Source organism: Falco peregrinus, chromosome 5 (assembly GCF_023634155.1).
Source record: "Falco peregrinus isolate bFalPer1 chromosome 5, bFalPer1.pri, whole genome shotgun sequence".
In the NCBI taxonomy this organism is placed as follows: domain Eukaryota; kingdom Metazoa; phylum Chordata; class Aves; order Falconiformes; family Falconidae; genus Falco; species Falco peregrinus.
In genome coordinates, this window is record NC_073725.1 from 104,202,153 (window position 1) to 104,213,304 (window position 11,152).

The following is an 11,152-nucleotide window of genomic DNA, read 5'->3' on the forward strand; positions in this document are numbered from 1 at the left end:
GAGCTCTCTTACCTGCCCATCAACCAGCCTTTCTCCTCTTGCTATATTAATCAACTTGACCTCTTTGGCAAACTGGCAAGGTTGCTTTCACATATATCTACTATACCTATTTAGTGAACAAGCACTATCTATCACTTGCACAGAGTTACTAGGGTCCCACTCCTCAGTTTAATGCAACTCCATATCTTTAGCTGTAAAGTATTTGTTCCCAACCACTGAGAAGTCTGCATTGGCTGCGTCATGGACTTAGCATTTATTAATACTGCTTGTAGTAGATCCTGTCCATTGAGCTATGAGAGCATGTCCCACAGCTTGCACTTCATGCTTGTTCTGGGGTACATTATATCTTCAGGTGGTCTCTCCCATTTATTGTCACAGACCTCATCTGGCCGTCTTCTTCCATACCTATTCTCTCCTGCCTGTTCTCAATGATTTTCCCGATGGTGATCCTCTTGCCATTGATCGCTTCAGTAATAGTTAACGCTGATCTGACACCGTGCAGCCCAGCTGTGCCCTCAGCAAAGGAGGAGGTGGGCTGCTTGCTGGGGCTGAACAAATTCCGTGGCATAAATGACTCCATAAAGTCAGAAAACAGGCTGGAGCTTCTTCCTCTTCCAATTGTCCTGTGCCAGTTCTCGCCATTGTTTCTGATGTTGCCGAAGGGGTCCCAGAAAACATGTACAAAGGGATCCATCCCTCTAAAGATCTCCTTGAAGTCATGGAATACATAGGGGGAATCAAAGGAACTTTCATGACCCGCTGTGGCACTTCTTTCTCTGTGGGATCTGCTCTTTTTAACAGACCTGTCATAGAGCAATCATTTCTGAGGGTCAGGCAAAACCTTGTATGCCTCACCAACTGCTTTGAATTTCTTTTCAGCTTCTTCCCTGTTGCTGGGATTCTTATCAGGATGCCATTTCAGTGCCAGTTTGTGGTAGGATTTCTTAACATCATCCTGTGAGGCACTTTTTTGCAGTCCAAGGACTTTGTAATAATCCACCATTGCAAAGGAAAGGTGGTGCTGTTTGGAAGATGCCTGGTACCTCTCTCCCACCAAGGATGTGAAGCCCAGGGATGACCAGTATGCAGGGACTCCTGGACACCTGCTGTGGCTGCGCTCCTGAGGCATGAGTAGATGTTCACTTCATCCCTTGATCTGCTCCATCCTTTTGCATCGTGAGGCCCCAGAGTGCTGCTTGGCCACTGTTTGCTCACAAACGGTGGGTGAGATTGTGAGCTGGTGTAGTGCTAATGTTACATATGACTTTGTCAGATTACTTTTTTGCCTGTACCTGCCCAAAAATGGGATTCTCAGATGCTCTCTGTGGTTTCATGTGCAGTCCACGGAAGTGTGGTGTAGGGAGGTCATATTTCTTTGTTGGGGCATAATACCCTATAGGAACAGCTATAGGAAAGCTGTTTGCAGCTTGGCTACCCACAGTTTGTGGAGAGCATTGACAAATTGGAAAAGGCTCAGGGAAGAGTCATAAAATACGATTAAAGTTTGGAAAATATGTTCTGGAATGAGGTAGTCGGGGAAGGTATCTTGGTATTAAGAGGAAGTTCAATGCCAGCTTCATCATAGTCTGTAAGAACCTGCATGGGAACAGCAATTCAGTGGCACAGGGATCTCCAGGCTCCCAGACAAAGCAGTTGGAAGGTGGCATTGGCCAAATTTAAACTCAAAATACATTGCACGTCCTTCATTATGAAGGTAATGAATCATTAGAACCTCCTCATGTGGCCATTTTCAAACCCAGGGTGGGCCTTTTTCCTAAAATCGTGATCAGATGACCATCATGATCTCTTTTGAATTTATAGCCAAACCTAACACTTCCAGAAGAGCTTAGCTCTCGTGTTGGTACCAAATTAAATGCCCAGAATGAAGCTCATTAGCTGCCTTAGCCTCTTTTCCACATGCTTGTTTTGATAATCTGTCCCAAGGTGTATGCATGTGCAATAGGGATGCCCCATGAACTACATACAGACAAGTTCAGCTTTAGGAGTTGAACTTAGACGATAGTTTGGGGCTATCCTGCATCTGTTTCTGTTCCCTGGATTTGCAATTCCTGTTTGGAAATGCAATATCCTTACAGAGAACCATTGCATGAAGGAGGTCTCCAAGGAAGTGCCGGCAAGGAGAACTCATCTGTGTGTTACACAGCATCGTAAACACCTACCAATAGCAGCGTGTGTTGCAGATCACTGCCCTCATCTCCATTATCCCACATTATGGGAAGGAGTCAAGAGCTGGCCAGACCAAAGACCATATGCACAGCATACGAGCTGACTGCTGTCCTAACCTACATCGTACGTGTGGGGCCCAGAAGCCAAGGGGCTGCCACGTCAGCCCGTAGAAAGCGATGTGACAGAGGAAGGATGAAAGGCAATTGAGCTGACGTGTTGGGGAAGGGCTTTGTTTTGCTGGTTTTCTCACTGGTCAGCGATGGGTCAGTAGTATGGAGGTACTTGGCATGCTCCTGCAATAAAAGTTACTGTAAGGCACCACGGCACTGGTCTGGAGGCTGGAGATGAAGGGGGTGCAAAGGACCTCTTGGTCCCGTGGGTTCACCTTTCTGGGGAGATCTTTGCTTTTCTTCTTTTTGCACAGAGGAGGTCTTCTTAACTACAGGGTGGTTGTGCCACGTGAATTATTTTTCTGCTGGGTGTTGTTTGTACTGTAGCAATGGCAAAAGTTCATCTGGACCCAACAGCAAGCTTCTGCTGCCCGTTTGAACTCAGAGGGCTCGTCACCCTCCCAGTGCATCCCAAAGTGCTCTTCGGCACTGAGGGGCTTCATGGCTCACTCACACGGTAGTGCCTTGCTTGAAATCTTCACCAAGGGGGCTCATTTACTTGGGCTAGTGTTTTTTAGGATTGTGCATTGGACTTGAGGATATCCAAGCTTACCACCCACAAGCCCGTGAAAGGTGCCATCAGCTCCTAGCCACTGTCAGCACCGTCCATTTTCAGATGCTTAGCAAAAATTTCAAGACCAATTGCTCTTCCTACTCTCTGTCACCCAGAAGGGAAAACAGGACATCAGAAAAGCCTGTTGGAGGGTGCCAGGCCACTTATCTCCAGCAGGGAGTAGGGCTGTGCATGGAAGGAAGGAGGTGGCTCTGCCCTGTGCTGTCGCTTTGCAAAGCATCTCCTCCCGTACTTGCTTTTGATGATGAAAGCCCATCTCAGGCTGGCTGGCGCACTGGATTATCTGTCTTGGATTTAGTGTGTCCTACCCATCTGAAAAGTAGGGAGTGTTTTTCTCCTGTCATCCCCAAATGGAGGACGCTCACTGCCTGTCTGTCTGCTGCCTGCAGCAGGCGTCAGAGATTAGCAGCCATTCAAGAAAGGCCACTGCTGTGAGCCAAAAGGGTTTCAAGAAAAAAAGAAAGGGTCGAGGAGAGGCAGGGAGAAAGGGAAGTGAGAGAGACATGCACACATCAAGTAACTAGACCCAAACTAGCCTGGCAGTCCCATCCCTAGAAACCAAGGCTTTGAAATGAGAAATGTTTTTCGTATCTTAAATCTCAAGTACAAACAATAAAAACCAGCCCAGACTGTGTTCTTTGAAGAGAAAGTACGAGTGACCTGAACACTGGTTATCAGCAGCGTCATTAAGATAAACCCTTAACATGATTTAAAGCATCCGAAACTGAAGGCAGCACTTTCAGATACTAACAAAATGGTCTGACATTGGGGATGAAAATCAATAGTAATCTGATGTCACTAAAAATACTCAAAAGTGTCCCATGGCTGATGGAGGTGAGATTAGTGTAAATATTTGTATTCTAATCAGTGGCACGCGAGGGCTGGAGGCGGCCTTTCTGTCTATTTAATTAATGGAGTAGCTTTTTAAAAGGATCCTAATCATATGTGATTGTATCTGCTTATCAACATTTTTGCTAATTAGATGATATGGAGGCAGTCACTCTGCTAATTCCCTCATCCAAACAGCATATCCTGCACAGATAAAGTACAGTCTCTTTTTAATAAGAAACAATCATGAGACAGACTAACCTTAATGGTGCTTATTATCCGAGGATCTTTGGGATTTTCTCTTCTACCCACCCCCTCCTTCCTTTTCCTTCATTCACTGCTTCAGTATGCCAGATGGATGCGGATGCGGCAGTCCCTGTTCCCCCCAGTCCCCCACTTCAGGCACCACCATGTCCAGCCTGCTCTTCCCTTCCAGCCAGGCATCAAGTCTGCAAGGGCAGGGGTTGTCAGCCAGGTCAGGATGGGAAGCAAAACATGGAACACGAAGTAGCAAAATGCCCCGAGCTTTTGGTCACCATGACCACAGGTGACCCCAAGCTTGCAGCCCCAATCCCTGACCTTGCTTTTGGCTCCCCAATGCACCCTGGTCCAGAAAGGAGTGAGCATCTCCAAGTTGTGACAACTTTATATTATTATTAATAATTTTTATTATTATTATTGTTGTTGTTGTTGTTATTATTATATTGGATATTAGGAAAACTTTCTTCACTGAAAGAGTTATCAAGCATTGGAACAGGTTGCCCAGGGAAGTGGTTGAGTTACCTTCCTGGAGGTATTTAAAAGAGGTGTAGACGTGGCACTTAGGGATACGGTTAGTGGTGGGCTTGGTAGCGTTAGGTTTACGGTTGGACGCGATGATCTTCAAGGCCTTTTCCAACCTAAATAATTATTATTATTGTTGTTGTTGGGGATTTTTTTTTCTTTCTTCTGTTTTAAAAGGGTCTGAGGGCAGAGGGAGTCTACACGAGTGGTTTCTCACCAGCCCTGTAGATCCTGTGACAAGGCCAGGGTCCTTTTATCTAAACCAATATAAGCTGGAGACATTTGTTCCAAGTCCTTTGGCTATCTAAACAAACATGGGTTGCGCTTCACTCCACCAGTCAAACTGTCATCGGCTTCCTCCCCCTGAGGCAGCCCCATCGGAGGGGACACTGCACTCGCTCTCAGGGGATGGGCGCTTTGGGCTGACCTCCTGCTGGGGGAGCATCTGCCTGACTTCATAAGAAGGTTGAAAACTAAACAGAAAATTTGCCCCAAAGAATGCCTCCTTACCTCCCAAAATATAAAAGCATCATGATAAGGAGAAGCCGTCCCAAATGGGTGTGGGTGCCACCCCAAGAACCTCTGGGTGGACCAGAGGCAGCTGCCGGGGGGGGGGTGGGGGGGTGTGGGGGGGTGGTGATAGGTGCCTGGTGTTTAGTTTTGGGATGTCAGGAGTTTGCCTGCTGTTGTTGCAGCTGTGAATGTTGAGCAGAGAAGGCTTAACTGACATGGATCCCTGCCTCCACGGGCAGGAGGGAGGGTCAGTGTGTCCCATGCATTGATCCCATGTGTTGGGCTCAGCATGGAGGTTAGCTGAGACTTGGGAGGTGGGGTGGCTCTGGGGAGGGCTGGCTGGGAGGGACCCCCAGAGGCTGGGAGACATTGCTGAAGGAGGACCCAGATTCCTAAGCCTGCATCCAGCTTTTCTGAGCCTCAGGCTGGGGTTTGAGTCTAAACCGAGGTTCAGACAAGAAGACAACCAGCTTCTAGGTGGTGGTGAGGGGCAAGAACGCCATGAAACCGCTCTTTTTTGAGGTAAGAAGCCAAAGAGGAGGCCTGATCCTACTTAGTGGAGTCAAGGGTGGGCCTAATATTTTTTTTTTTTTATGTTAGATCATGCCCTATGCCCAGTCTTGGAAAGCCCAAATGGTGCTGTAACTTGCGTCCATGGACTCTGACTCCAGCAGAATTCAGGGCACTTTGATTTCATTGCCTGGGTCATCTCCATCTGTGCTATCCTCCTCCAGGCATGGCTATGCTGAGGTTGTAGTCAGCAACACAGTTGGCCGGTCCTTCTACTATTCCTCCTTTTTCGCACAGTCCCTGACCATCCTTCCTCTCCGTGCTATGTGCAGGAATTAATTCAATATTGACCACTTTCCCAGAGTGGTTTCCCGTTGCCAGTTCCATGACTGAGGGCTACAACTTGAAAAGAGGAGGGACTTCTGGGCCAAGGATTGCATTGCAAGCCGTTGAGTCCTGGGGCTTAATGAGGCACTGCTTATCAGCGAGCGTGCTTATCTGGAGCCTGCCGACAGTGTACCTGCTCCAGCCCCATCGTGAGCGAACATGTTTTACCACCCAGTTGCAGGGAGCCGGCAGCACGCATGCGGTCAGATGGCACGGTTCAGCTGATGCGTGGTAACTCATGAAGCTGCAGCAACTTTATCACTTCACAACATCCATACATAGCCACAGCCTTGAATCTTCTCAGGGGAAGAAAGGATGATGAGTTACTGTCCTGGGATTTTCTCTCTGTCTCCAGTCAGTGGGAAGTGGTATGTGGAACATTCATTTAATAAACCAGAGGGGAAAAGCTGTAGATCAGCTTCTCATTATTCCAGTGCTGGCTCACGCCATCGCTTGGGTTTGTGCCTGACAGTTCAGTGTGTTATTTGAGGCCACTCAAGCATTCTGCAGAAATGATGCCACCCTCTTCTGAAAGCATGGGGTTCATCCAAACAGGGAGGCCTGCCTCTATTAGTAGGTTTATCAGTGCTAACTTCATCTCAGTTTTAGGGCTCAGTTTGCAAAGGAGGTGCCCACTTTGGAGATCAGTTCCTGTTGAGAGCCACTGCCCCAGCAGGAAAACCTGGAGATGGTTCTTCTCATGTGGACCTCTGAAGTAAAGCAACTCTAGATGGGTAAAAAAGCACTGGTGGGGCTGGTTTGCTGAGGAAGGGGGGAGTCTAAGTGGTACAAAACTTAGGTGAGGGTCCTGGTGATGTGCATGTAGACCGAACCCCTCTGATTAAAAGAAGCAGCATCTTGCTCTGGAAGGTAGGAGGGATTGTAGGGGACCACTGTAAGTGATTGTCCCTAGTATTTGCTAGTGTGTTATACCTACATCCAAGAAGGGGCATGGCTGGGCAATCAAGGTAGCAGGTGGGGGACTGATGAATTACAAATTACTTTTCTGGGAGTGAGGAACTGAGGAAGACCCCACATTGAAGCCACCAGGACGAATGTCCTGGTCCTGCCTATGGGCACCTTGTATGTGGGGCTGCCAGGAAGAGTGAAGTTTCCACACTGCCTTGGCAAAGGTTTGGTCTGAGTTTATTGCTGAGATTAAAAGACTGGACAATATAAATTGTAAATGTTATGACTTAAGAGCTCATAAATTCAGTATACAGCCCCATTTCAGAAAGCGTGTGCGCAGTGCAGCCGTGCTGCCTTGGATTCACGAGTTGCCCATGCCCCTGTTGCTCAAACCCAACTCTCCAAAGAGCCCTTCTGCCCTGCCCTGGCTCCTGAGAAGATGCATGTGTGTGTGTGTGCACAGACGGTCAGAAACACAAAACCATACTGCCCAGGGATGCCATCCTTTCTGTGCACGCTGGTTTTGCTGTTTATGTACAGACATGGATTCCTTGCCACTGCTTCAGCCCAGAAACCAGTGGTAGTGCTGGAGTAGTATTTGCCCATATCTATCTGCAGCGACAGAGCAGGTAGAGGTCTTGAAGATGATGTTGCATTCTCCAGGAGGAGGGACAGTCCCCCCTAGCTGGAGAGCTATCTTTGTTTACCTGGGCTCCAAGTGTCGTCGCTTGGGGCTTGCAAAGGAGCTTTATGGTCTTACACATGTTCCTGTGTGCAGGCAGCTTGAACTGCCTGGGTGAACTGGTCACACACAGTCAGTGGAAGCAGCATTGTCTCTGAGCTGTGGTGGAGACTGCCAGAGTGGGAATGATGGAGCTTTTGACTAATGTACAAGTCCCTCCCCAGGTTTTGCTGTTACCCTGCTTGTGTCCCCCACCCTGGAGCTGGATGGCCCCTGTGAGCAGAAGGCTGACAAAAGCTTTTCAGAGGAGTGGTTAACATGCCGGGCAGTTTCTGGGGTGAGTTATGATGAGGTTTCTACATTTGGGTCATGGCTGTCACTGAGTTTGTCCAGTAAAAAGTTCCTTAAGTAAATGGGTTAGATGTAAGCATCTTTGACATCATGTGCTTTTTCCTCTTTTCCTGAAAGATGGAGAGGTGAAACTAGCCTACTCTTAGGATTGGTCCATCCCATGCCAAGGATGTAGGTTTTGGTCTGGGAACCCTAACTGAAGCCAACAGGGGAATGCAGCACCCAGTGCCAACCTACTGTCCTGCTAGGAGCAGAGCTTATGACACTGTCTGAGTAGGGGCAGCTGGGGACAAATCCTGGGGGGACACCAGAAGATGCCATGGAATGCCCTTCTCCTCAGTCAAGTGGACCAGCATGCAATACGCATGGAATGGATGGGCTTGGCAGGTGGTTGCCATAGACCTTGTAGCTCCCTGTCCTTGCGCAAGCACGCAGGGGTCAGCGCTTGGGGCAGGCTGTGCTCTGGCTGGTGCCGGGTAAGCCCCAACCTGCTTTTCAGAAGACAGAGCCCTGCAGCCCCCTGTGCACAGGCCCCAGCTGCGAAGGGATGCGTGAGTCAGCGCCGAGCGCTCCCTGGAGTGCCAGGGTTTGTTTTTGGGGTCCAGCACAGGGGACGATGGCAGCACTTGCAAAAATCCACACCAGCCTCTCCCAACAAAACCAAGTCCCCGAGCTCCTGCCAAATTTCTCTGAAAAAAGTGGCTCAGGCCTCCTAGATGGCACGCTCGAGGTTTCCCCTCTCCCAAGGTCCAAGCCTTGACAAGGCAGTTTCAGCAGTGTTTTGGCTCAGAGGTGGCTGTGCAGCACTAGTCCTTTGGAGCAGTATAGGTGCTGAGGGTCGCATTGGATGTACAGCTGGCATTTGCTCATTTTGGAGACCTTTTACCAAATGAGCAACAAGAAAGGAGGTTATATTTTTGAAATCATTTTTAATTACTGTAAAACCCACATTCTTGCTGGTTTGTTTTTCGATCGGACTTGCAGTAAATGTGTCATTAACGTCACAAGAGCACGTGTGAACGTAGGGCTGCGCGTGCAGGTTCACGCGTGCACGGCTGGGCAGGCAAGGCTTGGGGTCCCTGCCTAGAGGCACGGTCCTGCCTGAGCAGACTCAAGAACACACTGCATACGCGGGCCAAACCATGCTGCGTTTTCCTATCCTGGCTGAAGTCTATTTGGCAGCGTTCTGGTCTGATGGAACCATCTTCCCTTGCTTCCCTCCACCCAAACCCTGGAAAACTTTGCAAATTCACCTGAAATGTTTGCCATTCCTCAGCACCGTGTTTGTGTGACCCACCATAACTGCCCTTTCCCGGGACTTGGTTCTGAATGTGGAGTAGAGATAACGTTTAACAGGCAAGACCAGATTAAAAGGAGATAAAGGGAATAAGGGGAGGGGGGGCGGGAAGGGAAAGGAGGGAAGGGAGGAGGAATGCAGAGGTATGTGGCTGCATGTTGTACTCTGTTTATGCATAAACAGGCACGCTTATCGATATCCAGATGTAAGCATGTGTGCGGGGTAATATCTCCTGAAACAATAGGCGCTACTCGACGTGGGGAGTGCTGCTGGAGCCTCCCCATCAGATGCTGCCGTGTTATCAGGTTGCAGCAGGCGTTCCCATCTAATGGGGGATCTGAGCCCCGCCAGCTGCACCCGGGGCTTTCAAAGCCTCTCCTCCAGCCTTCAGCCTGCTTTGGCTCTCCGAGGAGGGAGGGCAAGAGGGGACAAAAGGGGCCAAGCATCTCCAGAAGCAATACTTGGTGCACCTGGCTGCCCAGCTTCACACCTCGGCAGGGATGCAGGAGCTGGTGTGGCCACCATGCGTCCGTGGGGCTGGCAGCAGGGTGACACCGAGGACCCAGCCAGCCCTTGCCAGGAGGGGAGATCCCAGCCCGCAGCAAAGCACCCGCTTTGTTCAGTGCGGGACAGATAATGTCAGAGGGGCCACAGCAGCCATTTCACCCCCATCCCCTGCGCTGTGGCAGGACCAGGAGCCAGCCCTGGGGGCAGCGCTGGCAGCCAGGGGCCTTTTCTCTTATTTTCTTCTGTGCTTTTAAGGAAGACTCCAAGAGCAAAAAAAAGCTTACAAAACCTTCTTTCCCCCTGCCTCTCCCTAGCACCAAAAATGCAATGACCACTAATTTTACATGGCTTATAACTGCAAATAGCTCTGGAACTAATTAATTTGACAGTGCGGCGGCTGCCTGTCTTTTTCACCAAAATCAATTAAGGAAACGCACATTTCCCCTTCTCCTCCCTCCCCTCCCCGCACCGCTTTGCAGCGAGGCAGAGGGGAGAAGGGGCAGTGAGGACCAGGCACTGCTTTCCCAGGGCTCCCGGGGGGGTCGGGGTGGGGAGCCGAGCGCAGGAGCACAGCGAAAGGGGATTAACAAGGTGGAGGGAGAGACGCTGCTGCTTCTGCACAAGAGGAGCGGGGATGCTCCCCAGGGACGGGTGGCGGTGGGAAAGCTTGATTGCCACACGCAGCCACGCTGTGCTGCGTTCCTCCCTCCCTCTGTCCCAGCTCCCTGAAGACCCCCATGAATTGTCATTCCTTGCTGGTGCAGGGGGGGATTTGGCTGCCGGGCTCTCGAAGCATTTTTTATTTGCATGGCTAATGAGCCCCTCCAGAAGGGGCTGCAAGGGAGGCAGGTGGGAATTTCGGCACTGTTTGCTTGCCAAGCGAGGGCAGAGGTGTGTGTTAAGAAAGAATCAGCGAGGAATTTAGGGAAGCAAATTTTGCATTTGCGAGAGGCAGTGGTAGAAATTGGAGAGGAGTCTCACGCCATTTTTAAGGCTCCTTGGAGGTTTAAAACCACGGCCAGGGAGTGATGGCGAGGAGCGTGCTGGAGGGGTCTGCTGCTCCCTTCTGCTCTAGGCTGGATGCAGGGCAGGAGGGTCTGAGCTGGGGGGTGTTGTATCAGCATCACACTGCTTCCCAAAATATCCAGCAAGAACAGGACCCCGCTCTGCGCTTGTTCTTCTGGTTCTACTTCCAGGTGGAAATGAGAGCCAGGTCTGGGGGAAATGGGTTGGCTGATGCCAGAGCTGTGTGATCATCCAGGTCCCCAAAAACACCCTTTTCAGGGAATGGGAGACAACCATCCTCAGGACACGGTGTCGAGACACCTGGCCAAGCTGGGTAAAACCTCCTGAGCGTTATTTCTGTAAATGCCTCCATTTGGTCCATATCGCCTCCTCCAATCTCTATTGAAATGCCCTTCTATTAATAAATAACTCCATTCTCCATTACCCCA

The 11,152-nt window shown here is 49.9% G+C and overlaps 1 protein-coding gene across 1 annotated transcript; it reads right to left on the reverse strand.

Moving 5' to 3' along the window:
* Window positions 1-340: 340 nt before the first annotated feature.
* On the reverse strand, window positions 341-1,003 carry DNAJB8 (DnaJ heat shock protein family (Hsp40) member B8). The gene is given in 1 exon segment (XM_005244644.1): window positions 341-1,003. A coding segment is annotated over 1 exon segment (663 nt).
* Window positions 1,004-11,152: the final 10,149 nt, after the last annotated feature.